At 43.7% G+C, this 15,228-nt stretch overlaps 2 protein-coding genes across 3 annotated transcripts in view; both read right to left on the bottom strand.

Moving 5' to 3' along the window:
* Positions 1 to 4,685: 4,685 nt before the first annotated feature.
* Positions 4,686 to 7,125, bottom strand: hcrt (hypocretin (orexin) neuropeptide precursor). Its single transcript, XM_061711190.1, has 2 exons — positions 7,046 to 7,125; positions 4,686 to 5,051 (listed from the first exon to the last, which is right to left on the bottom strand). Exons 1-2 carry the CDS (start codon positions 7,100 to 7,102, stop codon positions 4,686 to 4,688), a joined length of 423 nt encoding a protein of 140 aa, XP_061567174.1. The 5' UTR covers positions 7,103 to 7,125.
* Positions 7,126 to 8,155: 1,030 nt separating this feature from the next.
* Positions 8,156 to 15,228, bottom strand: part of plcl5 (phospholipase C like 5) — an 84,579-nt gene continuing 77,506 nt past the window's right edge. The window contains exons 6-7 of one of the 2 annotated variants that reach the window (XR_009770759.1): positions 9,300 to 9,948; positions 8,156 to 9,205 (exon numbers count right to left, since the gene is read on the bottom strand). Coding sequence is in view for 1 of the 2 variants with exons in the window: in XM_061712767.1 (XP_061568751.1) it covers positions 9,496 to 9,948 (453 nt within the window). In the remaining variant the exon portion in view is untranslated. Of the gene's footprint in view, positions 9,949 to 15,228 lie in introns of both variants that reach the window. The other variant, XM_061712767.1, reaches the window with a different exon arrangement.

Raw genomic sequence — 15,228 nt, 5'->3', positions numbered from 1 at the left:
ACCTGAAAGAGAACCAAAGAGCTCCTCCAGGGGTTGGCAGTTCTTTCTAAACTGTGATGTGACAAAGAAGCAAGCGGCTGGATTATCTAAGGAACTGCATTTCTTCTTCGGAAGATAACGCGGATGTTTGTAATCTCTAACGCGTTTCCCTCAGTGTCGGATCAGGAGCTGGCTGGTTCGGGTGGGCATCCTTTTGTGTTGAGCAGCGCCACAGTATCAGTGCAAACTCTCAGATGCTCCTCAGCCAGTCTCACTCCACTCACTGTGGTTCCTGCCATCTCTGCATCCCCTGCCTCTCTCTCTCTCTCTCTCTCTCTCCCTCTCTCTCTTCGCCTATCTCATACAATAGCCTGAACCACCCTCCTTTTCCACACACTGCAAACTCATTAGGTATCTCTCGCCTTCTCTCTCTCACACACACAAAGGCTGTGTCCTCCTGCTTCTCAGTCCCCAGGGAACTTATTTAAAATCACTTTCTTTCCCTTCCTCCTCCAGCTTTGCCACTCTCCTCTCTTTTTTTATGGAACCCCTCCCCATGAGACCCTCTCCTGTTGTTCAGAGTGCCTGATTCCTCATCATCAATAACTTTTCTGGTGCAGAGATGGTTTCTGTAACACTGTGAGACGCTGAGACGGGGGCTTCCGCCTGTGCTGGTTGCTGTGGATACTCGGCAACGCACACAAAGCCGACCGCGTTGGGTCTGCAGAGGATTCATCCTTTCATCTGCCCTTCCATGGACGCGTGGAGGCCAAACGTCAAACTGAATAAAGCGCTGCTTTTGACAGTTCTCTCTCTGGTTCAGTGACTTTGGCGTACGTCTGTGTCAAAGACCGATGTTGCTCTGGTGCTCGAGGAGTGAAATGCAGTTTGAATTGCCATCTTTTTCATTATTTATTTGCAACCAATACACAAGCAAGCACCCTCGCACACCACAAGTGGCTGCAAGTGCATACCTCAGAAACTCTCTCACACACACACACACACACTGAGTTTGAGTGACTGTACCCTGATGGGTCGAGCAGGACTATTTCTTAAATGTATCATTTTGTGTGTGTTGTTTTAAACTGTGAAATATCAAATCTGTCTCAAACATTTTGAAGCTGAATCATTAAAAACAAAACAGAGACATTGCCTTGACATTTTGTTGTTTACAGTTTTTCACAATTGTTTAAACACATTTATTGGAACATCAGACACAATGTGCACAACCTGAAACTCATGTTTCAGGTGGCTGAACCAATCCTGCTGAACTCCAAGCACATTTACTGCTCTAGACTCAAATTCCCATTCCATACCACACATTTCTCACACAATCAACACTACACACAATTCCCAATATCCTGCACACTCTTCCTGAATTCCCTCTCTTGCTGTTCACACAGAACACACAGTCAATCACATTTCTAAACTCCAAAGGCTGTTGTGAGATATGCAATCAGCAATTTGCCATAAAAGGGTCACAGGTGAGCTCCTGGTTTGTTTGGAGAACAATGGATGGTGGCAATATTGAGAGAGGTGAGCAGCTTGCTGTGATGTCCAGTGGACTTCACATTTTGAGTCAAAATACTGTAAAATATTATTTGTTGTTACAGTAAAGAATTGTGTGTTGTTTTCTATTTGAGTAGCCTATACATAAGAATACTATATGGTGATATATTACATCCAACAGCTGAAGGTGTAACACTGAACATACAAATGCATGATTCTACTGAGCATTCATATAGTGTTTTCCATTCATACTATAGTGTCTTCCATTCTGCACATCAGTGTTCAGTGGGTGCTTAGAAATGCCTACTCCAATGATGTATGTGTTTGGCATTTGAGAAGGAAATACCATTTAGTGAAGAGTTAACACTGTTTTGAGGGTAGAGTGTGCTTTTGCAAGAGAAATGTAGGATTTTGTGTGTAAGTTTTGTAATTTGTGTTTAGAGTTTTGATAAAGTGAGGCAGTCTATCAGGAAATGTGTTTAAACAATTGCGAAAAACTGTAAAGGTAGGGTAAGTGATTCTATGCTAAGTTATTTCTGAGCCAGCACTCTTTGTGTCACATCCAGTGAATATCTATTTCACCCTCCATTAACTGCACATTTCATGAGCACGAAGCACAACCCTGGCTCTGTAAACACGGACAGGGGGAGTGGGGACAGCCTGAAACCAGGGGTTCATGCTTCATGGTTCATGCTTCATGCGGTGGGTTTTCTCAGGGAGGAGCTAGCTCCCCATGTTTTGTTGATGTTTTGTTAAAAAATCAACACATGTGGCATCTTGCAGAAATCGCTTACCCTACCTTTACAGTTTTTTCTAAATCCTTAAGTACATTTTTTGCAACATTGGCTATTTTTGCTAAACTCTACACACAAATGAGAAAACCTTTCACCAAATTATCAAAACTTTATAGTTCTCTTGCAAAATCAAACACAGTTTGATTAACTCTACACACCTTAGTAAAAATGGTGTTTTCATATCAGACAGTAAACACATGCCATCATTTACTAAGCACATAATGTGCCAACTACACACTAATGGTATGAATACAAAACACATCTGGCTTTTTTCTTTTTCTGTGCACAAGGTAGGCTAGGTCAGTTTGAGGTCATACTTTTGTCATAGTTCTGTAAACACACAGGGATCCAAACTTCAAGTATTGGTGTTTATTCACACTCGTCAAAGCAAAGACACAGCACAGAACACAAAATAATACATTCACAAAAAAAAGACAATCAGCCTACATCATGCCGTCTCTCTGGGTCCGGCTACAAAATCTCATCCACATGGCATGCGATGTCCTCCAGTCCAAGGCACCGGGGAAAATACCTCCTTGCATGCCGTATCCAGGCCTGACATGATGCCTGCTCAATATCTCCACATGCCTCCTCCATTGCTTGTAAAAGGGCTGCGTGTTGATGGGGAAGGCGGTCGTGGACTTTCCAGCGCCGGGCAGAAAAGAACTCTTCAATCGGATTTACACTAAGAATGGAGAGTATGGGGGGAGGTTGAGTGCCATGAAGAGTGGGCGATCAGTAAACCAGTTGCGGACCAAAGCAGCCCTATGGAAACTAACATTGTCCCATATGATGACATATCGGGTCTGCTCTGGCCCTTCTTCTTCCCCCTCCTCGTCCTCCTCTTGCTGCTCCTTGTCCTCTTCCTCTAACTTCCTCTAAACCTCTTGCTTCTTCACCTCCACGTCCTCTTCCTCCAACTCCTTCACCTCCATGTCCTCTTCCTCAGCCTCCTCTGATTCTTACTCTTCTTGCTCCTTCCATTGTACTCCACACAGACAGCTTACCTGTGGCTTATTTATAGTGCTTAGGCTGATTGCAAAGTGAACTAATTCTCTAAAATTGTTTTCACATGTGAAAGTGTGCCAGACAGTTGGCAAAATAGTGTAAAGTAATAGCCATACATGTGTATAATTTTGCTAGGAGTGTTTTGGAAATTTGGCAATTGAGTGTAAGCAGTGAATTGTGCCTACAGTTTTGAAAAGTGTGTGTTACAAAATTACAAACTGAGTGCAAAGCAGTATTTGTGCTTTTAGTTTGGCTAACTCAGTGAGTGGTTTTGCTATGTGTGTTAATAGTTTTAGAAATTGTGCTACAAGAACATAATTAGCGCCTAAGCTTTCAGAAAAAACTGTAAAAGCAAAAAGGAACTACACAGAGGTGTTTAGTAATGTTACTACAGACTAAAAGGGCTCCAAGTTTAAATATTGGTGCAATGTTTTCTGTGTGGATTCCTGTGGCAAGTGTGTTCTAAATTGTCTGAATGAATGAGTATAAGCTCTCTTCTTGTCTTATTGTGGCAGTGTGATCGATTGAGGACCCGTCTAGGGTGAATTGCACCCCACTGCAATAGACCTTAGTTCACCCACACATCTGCATAGGATAAAGTCATTGTAACATGCGCACACTTGAAAACCAACCCTTTTTTTTGTGTAATGCCTGCGATTTGAATTTTCCAGGAATCAAACGGACACGACGTCCTGGTCATCCCCAGGTGGGTTGTTCGGCTTAAAGCTTGAGATTTGGGGAACTAACAAGTAATTCAACATGCTCTTAAATGTAGATGTTTATAACTCAGAGGGTTGCGGCTCTGCTGAACATCCTGCTTAAAAACCACTAGGAGGAAGCTGTTGACTGTTCTCTGGGTATCACAACACTGTTAACTGCTGACCCAATTCCACCTCCGTATCCCTGCTACACCCTGTTTGGGATCCATCGCATGATTTTTGTTAAAGCCGCTCTATGTAGCCATAGCACGTCTGACCACATGGGTGCAGCGTATCACAGCATCAGTCACGCATCTGCCCCGTAGGCTGTATAAACACCGGACCAGACCGACAGGGGATGTCACCCGCAGGTTTTCTGGTGAGGGTCTTTTTCCTCGTATTGCTCGGCACCATGTTGCAGAACGGATCAGTGAAGCTGGTTGAAACACGCCCACCGTACCTTCCTCAGAAGTGGTATTTCTACATCAAGTGGCTTTAGGAAAAACTAAGAAATCCTATTATTATTATCTTATTATTATTTTAATAAAATGTACTCATACACAAGCAAATATACTGCGAGATGAATATTTTTATTTCATCACAAAGCCTTATGAACAGCTTTAGAAAGCTGGTCCAAGTTTCAGCAGGCGTAAAGGTGAAAATCATAAAATATCCACACATTTTGACAAAAAGCACATCAACCAGCTAACGGTGTCACCATGGTAGCTCTCGACCGAGCCAGCCAGTCCATGTACTGGTCTCCGGGCCGCTCCTCGGTCCTCTTCCCCATCGTCAGGATCCCTGCCGCCTGGTTCCTTGAGCCGTGAAGGAGCTGGTGGAGCCGGCTCTGCAGGCGATGCTCGTCCTTGTCCCGTTTACCCAGAGTCAGGATCCCGGCCGATGCGTCTCCTGTGAGGGTTTCCCCTAAGCTCTTGCTGCCAGAGCGACAAAGTAGCACGTAGAGGCGACAGGAGCGAGATGGCTGTCTGCAGCATTCAGACACGCTTTGAGCATCGCAGTCCAGTTGAGACAGCAGCAGCATCAAGACGACCACCAGGGCTTTCTGTCAGGGAAAGACATAAACCGTAGAGGATAATATACAACTAACAAAAAAGAAGAAATCCCAATCTCTCGATATTAAATACATAAATACGACTGAGTCTGTATTTAAACACTAGTGCAGTGGTCCTCAACCTTTTTTCAGTGATGTACCCCCAGTGAAATATTTTTTCAGCCAAGTACCCCCTAACCAGCGCAAAGCACTTTTGGTTGTAAAAATAAGACCTAAAACAGAGCACTGTCATCAGTAACTGATTTATTAAAGATATTTGCTGCTACGCTTCAACCACGACTCCATCGTTGGTCCAAGTGATTGACAGGTAAAGCCAGGTGATTGACAGGTTAGGTGGAACCATCCTGGTGTGGGGGATACTCTGCGGTTTTAGGATAATAAGTTGAATAACCTACTCCTGAATATTTTCCTCAATTGTTTATGAAATATTTATTTTTAAAGGATTTTTGCATGGATGCTACTTTTTAAATATATGTATATTTTAAAATCTCACGTACCCCCTGGAGTGCATTCACGTACCCCCAGGGGCACGCGTACCCCCATTTGAGAACCACTGCATAAGAGCATATGCTGTTCAAAACTCCACGTTTGTGGTTGGCTCCATGAAAAGTACTTGCTCCTTGCTACGGTGTGTTGTGCTGGGGAGGGAGCACCAGGGAGAGGAGCTCAAACTGACCAGACGTGTAGGCTCGGGATGCAGCTGCAGCTGGAGTCAGTGGTGGCGGTGGCAGAGAGAAGGACGTTGGAAAAGCTGCTGGCCATCACTGATGAGGTCAGCGGCCCTCTGCATGCCACCGTCACATCACAGAAGGCCTCGTTCAGCAGCAGGCACCTGTCCCTGAGCTGCTCCACTGGCAGGCGGGGAAAATCCTTCCTGCCCTGCAGACTGTTTCACTGCACATCGGGGAGGGCTGGAGGGAGGGGGGGGCTACTACATCACCACAGTCAGTACTATGGACACTAAAGGACCGTTTTATGTTGTCCGCATGACTTTGTCACTTTAACACGTGTCGCTTTCAGTGCCTGTTTCACTTTACTCCACTTCCTTGTGTCAACCTGCTTCTTTACATCACGTCACTTTATTGTTTTATAATCCTGATTCTGCATTTGCATTTTACATTTCTATTTGAAATTTTTGTTTCTCTATTGTTGGAAGTCTTCCCGATTTTTCCTTCGGGTTCAATGAAGCATCCATATCTATCTATGCCCCTTCATACCTGACAGACCTCCTCCATCGCCCCATTCACCTCCACCAAACACACTCCCCCCCACCACCAGGACCAAACACTGGACCACAGGGGACAGAATCTTTGCCATTGCTGCCCCCCCACCACTGACGTCTTTCAAAAGTAAACTCAAAACCCATCCCTCCAATATCACGTACAACACCTGAGCAATCCTTTTCCACCCTTTGAGTATCCGTATGTGTATCTATCTATCTATCTATCTATCTATCTATCTATCTATCTATCTATCTATCTATCTATCTATCTATCTATCTAACTCTCTAGCTCTGTTTTCAGTCAGATAGAATCAGCCAACTTATGTAGGATACACACGGTCTCTATTCTTTAAAAAAGTTTAACTTAAAGAGACATTAAATGTCAACTGTGGTAAAAATGCACATCAAATGCTTCAAAATAGATATTTCAGATGACGATGTAGCCCATAACGTACTATAACAGCCGTGACTGCTATCGTCCCTCAGACTTTGTTAATGTTTGAAAATGCCCGTAATTGTGATCCCTACTGATCCGCCTAAAGAAAGAAAGCCGTTTGTCCTGAAGCTTTCTGGCAAAAGATGCCAAGAATTCTGCACAGATGCAGGCCAGCCGCTGTTAACTGATGCAGGATCGCTATATGACCTTGTAATTTTAGATCCTTGAGATGAACTAGAGAACAGATATTACCAAAGTTGGAGAATATATGAGGAAAATGAAAGACACCGATACATTCAGTTGAAAATGAAGCCCAAGCTGTCTCACCCTGTTAGCGGTGTCCATCTGAGCAGCTTTGTGGAAGTTGGTGACGTTCCGCATCATCTTCTGGCTTGTGTGAAAGACCGTGATCCTCTTACCTCCACAACGGAAGAACAAGTGTCTTTTATACTGTTTTATGTTGTCCACATTGTCAGTCCTCTCCACGTCATCCAGACCAGACACAAACACGGCATGATAAAAAAAAAAAGAAAAAAGTATACTCTTCTTTCTGCTTCTTGCTCATTTGCTGTCAAACGCACAGCCATTAATGAGACTCCTGTTGCAGATCATCTCCAAGGCATCTCCATAGACTGCTGAACGGTATTTCTTTGTGGAGGCATACCACAGGTTTATTAAGACATTCCAATACAATGAGTGATGAATGGCTCAGGTCAATTAGCTAATTTTTCTGGTGAATTCAAAACCGTGATAGAAATACATATAAATACTTGAATGCCCTGTCTTATTTCTAATGATGATCATGTACAAAAGGTCATGCTAATGAGGCCCTTCAGGCTTTGTTCTTTCATACCAAAGGGGTCATTTCGACACACCAAGAAGTGTTTTCACATTTCCTGCATCCACAAAGAGCATCATCTGATATTCTGAATATATTTAGGATGAAAAGGCCCAGATAATTATTACAAGAAGATATTCCGTCAATGAAAAAAGAAAGAAAACCCCTGTGGATCAGACCGAAACTTTTCTAGAAGAACTTTGATTTATATAGGATTGGCATTTGTTCTAAAACAAAAATGAGGATAATAACTTGTAAGCAGAGGTCTCGACTGTTGCATTTGTATTCGGAGACGTTAATTTGATGCCATCTTGTGGAAAAACGGAGGTACTGCATTAAGAGGATTTTATTCTTCATGATAATAAAGGATTTTAAAAAATCATTGTAGATCAACAGAAATAACCTTTGATTACAGCACTTAGAGGAAAAATCTATAAAGCTTTTGGAAAGCATTGTTGATCGCTTTGGACTGAATGTGCAGGCTGCCTGCTTATTTTATAGAATCAACGATGCAGGTTTTAAAAGGAGGACCATTGTGTGAACCCTGCCGGGTTGCTACCTTTTCAGCTTCACATCAAATCAAAAGTTGTATTGATCAACAATAAACAAGAAGAGACGGGATAAACAATGAAGCCAGTTTTAATGGGTAGGAGCTCCTGCAGAATCCACAACAAGTGAAACACGTCAGGTTATCGTCAGACCTCTGTGTTGTGCAACTAACACCTTCGTTCCAGTCCCACTGGCAACTGGTGTCCTAACCTGCTCCACAGAACAACTGGTGTCAAATCACTATCGATGTGGAAGCAATGTTAAAAAAAGAAATCTGAGTAAAACTAACAACAATTAGAATATCAATCATTAATATCAGAGAATTGTTATAGCAATATGCGTTCCCTTCATACATTTTACATACAGTTTACATCTATAGTCACTTTATTTTACATTTTCACTGACAAACAGTTTCATGTTCATTTTTTTGACCTTCCAGGGTCAAACATTCAAGTTGTGCCTGGTTGCTGACCTCCAACACTCGAAAACGTGGACGAGCTCCACCCAGGGCACCAAACTCACGCAGCATCACAGGCGAGGGGAGCGTCCAGGAAAGATGAAGAACTTCAGCCCTAATGAATGTCGCGAGAGATATGCAGGGCCAGATGGAGGTTAACAGCCGGACAGAACACACCAGTATGACTGATCACATCGACAGCTGCAGATAGGTTGTTTTCTTCTTCTTTTTTTTTCCTATATTAGCTCTGGATCTCCCTGGTTTGTGCTGAAGTTGTAATTTTGGATTCCTACGGTGTGCAGCGTAGCGGAACTGCTCTGTTTTGTGCATGTAAAATTAAAATGGCATCCTTTTCACTGAAAGAAGTGAGGGTTTGCACTACACTTTGTGTCTAAGATGGCACGGGGATGTGAATTTGAAGAAACAAAAGCTGAAAGACATGCCACAAGGGGCAAATTTGTGGCACGAAAAGCCAATGGGAGGTAAAACCTGCACCCACAGAGCTGTTACAGTATGTGGAGGGGCGTGTGAATAGCGACGTCCAAAGAGAGACAGGGGAAATCAAAGTCCTTGATCTGTCTCAGGCATGCGTTTCCTACACGGAAATACCAGAACTTTGTCACCAGCTGTCACCCTTTTACTTCTGGCAGGAAAGAAGATGAGGAGATGTTAGCTTTCTAGTTGAAATGAAAGTTGTTGATTTTCCCCTAAATCCAGAGAAAAAACAAGCATTATACCTGTTTTCCATCCTGCTTACAAACTTAAAATCTCCTGTCAGACTCGTGTCTCGCTTCGAACGCGGCGAGTCTTCCTCCCAGGAGCGTCTGCTATCTCCCTTTCCTCACCGGCCTCCTGCTTTCCTCTTGCATCCTTCTGCATCTCCGTCTCTCCGTCTCTCTTTGGGTGGGGCTCTCTGTGGGCGCAGGCTACGGGTCAGCAGTTCCCCGCAGCACTGTCACTGACCATCTCCTTTTCTCTCTCGGGGATGGTGTCGAGAGGTCCCGGCGCCCGCTGCTGCTGGCTGTGGAACTGAAGCTGCGCCCGGGGCATCGGGGGAGGTTGATTATAGGCCGGCGGCTTGGGATCAGTTTGGGCAGCGGGGAGAGGTGTCGGCTGGGAGTATTGCTGTGGATGTAGGTGGAGATAAGCCTGAGGTGTGATCTGAGTTTGGAGCTGGGTCTTGGACTGGTACAGCGGTGGAGGCTGCGGTTGGGGCTTGGCCTGGGCCTGCTGCTGGGTCTGTAGGGGCTGGTGCAGAGGATGGTGCTGCAGCTGGGGGGAAGCTGCTCCGTTTTTACTGAGGCCGCACGACTGAGCTGCACAGTGGATCTGACGCAGAGTGTCCAGCGCCTCGCTCTTTGCATGTTTCAGCAGGTCTGCTTGGCCCTGAGGAAACACAATCAACTGTGTTAATGTCGCGTATTCAGATCTTAATGCAGCAGAACAGAAGAACTCATTGCTTGAGATAACATCACTACGACGGAGTATTAGGGCCAAACTAAGACAAAAAAAATTGGAAATTACGAGAATAAAGTCATAATATAATGAGAATAAAGTCGTAAAATTACGAGAATAAAGTCGTAATGTTGCGAGAATAAAGTCGTAATAGAATAAAGTCGTAATATTACGAGAATAAAGTCGTAATATTACGAGAATAAAGTCGTAATATTACGAGAATAAAGTCGTAATATTACGAGAATAAAGTCGTAAAATTACGAGAATAAAGTCGTAACATTACGAGAATAAAGTCGTAATGTTGCGAGAATAAAGTCGTAATATTATGAGAATATAATTTATGAGAACTCTAACAGGAAGAGCTTCTTCTCCCTGTGTTAAAATGAAGAATATTGAGCATCTTGTGAAGTTATATTTATATATTTATAATATATTACGACTTTATTCTCGTAATATTATGACTTTATTCTCGTAATTTTACGACTTTATTCTCGTAATATTATGACTTTATTCTCATTATATTATGACTTTATTCTCGTAATTTCCTTTTTTTGTTTTTTTGTTTGGCCCTAATACTCCGTCGTACATCACTCCCTTTTGATGAGAACAATTGTAATCAAACAACAGAAACAGATCAAACCAAATCAAGCCTTTGGTGCATTAACCGGTAAAACACACAAGGGGGCAGGATTAACCTACAGAACCGCTCCTGGTGCTCTGCCAGCCCTTTGTGGCTCCTCTCAGCTGGTGAATTGTGCTGTCATATGGTGATAATGTTACACTCTGTTTTTGCTCTTTACGTGAAAACCCCAGAGATGAATCCCTGGCATATGTGGAGGAAGTTGGTCAGGGCAGGCGGCCCGCGTTACAGCGCTGTCAAGTAAATCTGGGCCACGGTCATGGCTGCCTGCCTCCTGAAGCTGGCTGTCACTGCCATGTGGAAATGTGGTGGAGTTTTCTCCACAGGCGGTTATTTCTGTATGTAAGAGGTGCATGTATTATTAGAACTGTCCACAGGGACGAGAAGGGAGGAGAAAAAGTTGGCTGCATCCTTTGACATGCTCCCTCCACGTGTACATCTTTAAGGGGGCGTGCATCTGAAAAACATATGCATTTGCCTTTGCCCGAGGGCATACTCTTGTGTCCGTGGGGGGGCGCGACCGAATCAAAAACTGACGATAGCACAAGCCTGTCACTTAGCGTGGGACCACCTGAGCCTGAAAATGCGTTACATCATGAACCAGGATCATTTGAAGCAGACATTGCTGTTCCCCAGAAATGAGGCCGAGCTGCAACACATTTTTAAAAGAATAACACCCAGAAGAAGAGGCGGATGAGTGACCCCAACCCTTAAAAAATAAAGATGGGGTTGAAAAAAAAAAAAAAGGCTGCTGTTCTGCTGCATCTCTCTGGAATTTGGATCAAATCATTCCCTCCAATATTTCACAAAGACGCCAGGAAATTGTGTAAGCTTTGGAAAAAAAAAGGCCATCTGCGATAGACTGGCAACCTGTCCAGGGTGCACCCCCACCTCTTCCCCCTCGTTGGCGGCTGCGATAAACGCCCGTGACCCTGAATAGGAACGAAGCAGGTTTAGATGATGGATGTTTGTCGAAAAAAAAAAAAAGGGTAAAATCTATGTCCTTTTAAATCCTTGCTCATTCCTTTTTTTTCCCCCCTTTGCTCATTCCATCAGGTCTCTGCCCGTCTCGTCTGGTGTGTCCACTCCAATATGTACTCGTGTGTGGATGTGCATATTTTACCTCCCTCTCAGTCTCTCTGAACTCAGTGTATCAGACCTCCTGTGAAAGCTTGTTGGACTAATGTCCCTGTAAAGCGGCGCAGGCTGACCCGCTGTCTGCAGGCCGACCCGCTGTCTGCAGACCGACCTGCTGTCTGCAGACCGACCCGCTGTCTGCAGACTGACCCGCTGTCTGCAGACTGACCCGCTGTCTGCAGGCTAACCCGCTGTCTGCAGACTGACCCGCTGTCTGCAGGCTGACCCGCTGTCTGCAGGCCGACCCGCTGTCTGCAGGCCGACCCGCTGTCTGCAGGCCGACCCGCTGTCTGCAGGCTAACCCGCTGTCTGCAGACTGACCCGCTGTCTGCAGGCTGACCCGCTGTCTGCAGACTGACCCGCTGTCTGCAGGCTGACCCGCTGTCTGCAGGCTGACCCGCTGTCTGCAGGCTGACCCGCTGTCTGCAGACTGACCCGCTGTCTGCAGACTGACCCGCTGTCTGCAGGCTGAAATGTAAAATGGTAGAACGGAGGTTCTCGGGGGGGGACACGGACAAAGGAAAGGTAACACACCGGTCAACGGTCTACTCCCCGGTGGCATTATCGGGCCGCTAGAGCGGCCTCTTACCTCAGCCCGGCCGGCAAACAAACCAGGAGCGTGAAGAAGTCATACGTACGTTTTGAAAAAAGAGAAACAAAAAAATTACATAAGTCATGACTCACCGGGGATAAAATAAGACAGCGAAGCTTTTCCAGCAGTTGCAACAGCCAAATCCTGATGGCACTTGTGGCTGATGCATTTACTCCCACAGCTGGCCTACAGCTACTCACGGAGTTCGGGGGGGCAGCCTCCTAAATCCTACCACTGAGGCCTCACTGAAATCTCACTACAATCCTTGTTTAACAGCCAGAATCTTTAAAAACAACCTGAATACATGATGGATTATTCAGGGGTTGTACTGGGAGGCCGGGAGCAATCAATCTTCCCCCAAACTATCATTTATGGATTCAGTAGCTTTGGAGCATCACAAAACATCCCGTTAGATCCACAAGCATTTGGACAATGACAACATTTTTCAATCATTTTTGCTGTTATACACAACCGCAGTGGATTTGGAGTGAAATAATCAAGATGCGATTAAAGTGTAGACTGTATGTGTAACGCAGATAAAAGGAGAGCGATAAAAGGAGCAGAGATGGGTGCAAATGTAGGAGGCCATACCTACAACCTTAGACGTGGTTTAGGGCTGGGCGATATATCGAGATTTTAATATATATCGATATATCTTCAAACGCGATATGGTACGAGACAATATTGTTTATATCGATTTAAAAAAAAAAAAAAAAAAAAAATGTTTACATTTTTTTTTTTAATGATTTTGATATAGCTTATTTTGTGACAAATTGACTTGAATGTTTTATTTGAGATTTGCACAAATGTTTTGTCATTTGCACAACTGTCAACCTCAGTGGAAAAGTCTGCCTGTTACTGTCGACATTGTATTAATTGCACAGTGTATTTTAATTTAATTGTTATGCAGGAAAGGGATATTTGTTTTATCTTATTCAAGAAGCATTTTTATTCTATATATGCAGGCAGTTTATTTTTATTTCATTTGTTTTATACATTTTGATATTGTGCAGACCTCTGTTAATAAAGGTTCCTGTGTGACATTTGGCACGAGGCTTTGTATTAAAACTGACTGTTTTTTTAAGGGTTTGCCTCAGAAAAAAATGAAGCTAACAGAGATGCTATGCTATAATGCTTTGGGGGAAACCCCAATTAAGGCACAGAAAAAATATTGAGATATATATCGAGTATTGCTATTTAGCTAGAAAATATCGAGATATGACTTTTGGTCCATATCGCCCAGCCCTAACGTGGTTAAATCAACAGTCTGACACATACTTTAAAAAACAAGGCTCTGATGAGTTCAACGGTATCGAAAGGCGTGGAGGACCACGGATGAAAGCCTGTCCTCTCCGTGGGGCAGAAAAACCCCCCACACAACATCCACAGACGTCAGAAATACTCAGGAGAAGATAGGTGTACTTCTGCTAAAATCTATAAATCAAGAGTGGAGCTCATGAACGTAAATATAGAGCTGGAGGAGAAAAGAGGTGGAGGTGCAATTCACAATCAATAACAGGAAAGCCAGATTAGGCTTTGCCAGAAAGCCTTGAGCATTCTTTAATCAGGTTATTTGGACCGATGGAAGCAAGATAAACTGTTATTGGACTGATGGGAAATAGGAAGGCAGGAAAGGAAATGCTCGCAATCCAAAGCATGCCACATGTGTCAAACATGGTGGAGGCAGCGTGATGGTACGGGCATTAACGATGACCCTATGTGAAATCTGGGGCGATCACGTGACTTCAGAATGATCGAGATTGGGTGGAAATTAGGGGATTTTGTTCATCTTTATTTCACCAAATTACACGATTAATTTATTTGTTGCTATTAATAATTTTCACAGTTAACAATTAGGGAGTAGGCGTAACCTTCAACCCATGAGATTTCAGTGATTTCTTTTTTCTTTTTAAGTGAAAAAAGCAGAATCTCATCTCTACAATCCAGACAAGACCTATTTTCAGGTGTCACTGGAGACATCTGGAGACTAACTTGAAGACCTCCCCCATACCAAAGTGCTCTCAGCCCCCCAGCATCAGTCACGGCAGGAGACGTTTATCTCCAGACAGCAAATGACTCAAGCCTCTGCAAATCCAAAACCGGTTGATCTTGTATCGTACCGGCGTCACTGAATGATAAATAATGACAATCATTCACATATAATTCTGATTAATGTTATTATTAGATCATATTCAATGGCACTGGACTGTAGTCAGGACAGAAGAGGGGGGTTGGAACTGTGACTTAAGACAAAAGAAAGTTTATTGGTAGTTCTAAACACATTTTGTGTCTTTCAGTCTCACTTAATGTCTCCCACGGCTTCATTCCTCCCTCCTACAGCATCCATTACAATTAGATGCATTGTAAAGCCAGCGGCTACTTTCCTCATTGAGCCGTTGGCAATGCCTGCTGACGGAAGCGAAGAACAAGCTTTAAAACGGGCTCCTCGGCATTTCAGCGATTCTGAAATATTTCTGATTGGACAGCGAATGCATTGCTGCAGCAGCTTCAGCTATTTCCAGTTTGGGAATTGCTTGGATGCTGAGGCCTGAGAGCTGCTCTGTTTATCTATTTTTCTCTTTTTTGTGGATTGCCAAAGTATCGGATTGGGACTTGGTAAGGGCCGATACTCAAAATCAAATGACTGATGACACAAAAACATGTGAATGGGACATCCCTTATGGCTGCCTGGGCCTCCAGACTGCAAAGGATTTACATCTAAATATAAAAAAATGATGGCTATATTTAAACTGATGTGATTTTGTCCAAATACTTTACTTAAAAATGGCTGTACTTCCTAAATTGCAAAAATCCATATGTACACGAAACCTCTTAAATCCAA

The sequence above is a fragment of the Cololabis saira genome, chromosome 21 (assembly GCF_033807715.1).
Source record: "Cololabis saira isolate AMF1-May2022 chromosome 21, fColSai1.1, whole genome shotgun sequence".
In the NCBI taxonomy this organism is placed as follows: domain Eukaryota; kingdom Metazoa; phylum Chordata; class Actinopteri; order Beloniformes; family Belonidae; genus Cololabis; species Cololabis saira.
This window is presented reverse-complemented; position numbering and strand designations above follow the sequence as displayed.

Coding starts and splice junctions, on each gene's coding strand:
- hcrt (XM_061711190.1), bottom strand. CDS start 7,102: ATGATGCGGAACGTCACCAACTTCCACAAAGCTGCTCAGATGGACACC. Junction 5,052..7,045: donor AGATGGACACCGCTAACAGG/GTGAGACAGCTT, acceptor TTTCCCTGACAG/AAAGCCCTGGTGGTCGTCTT.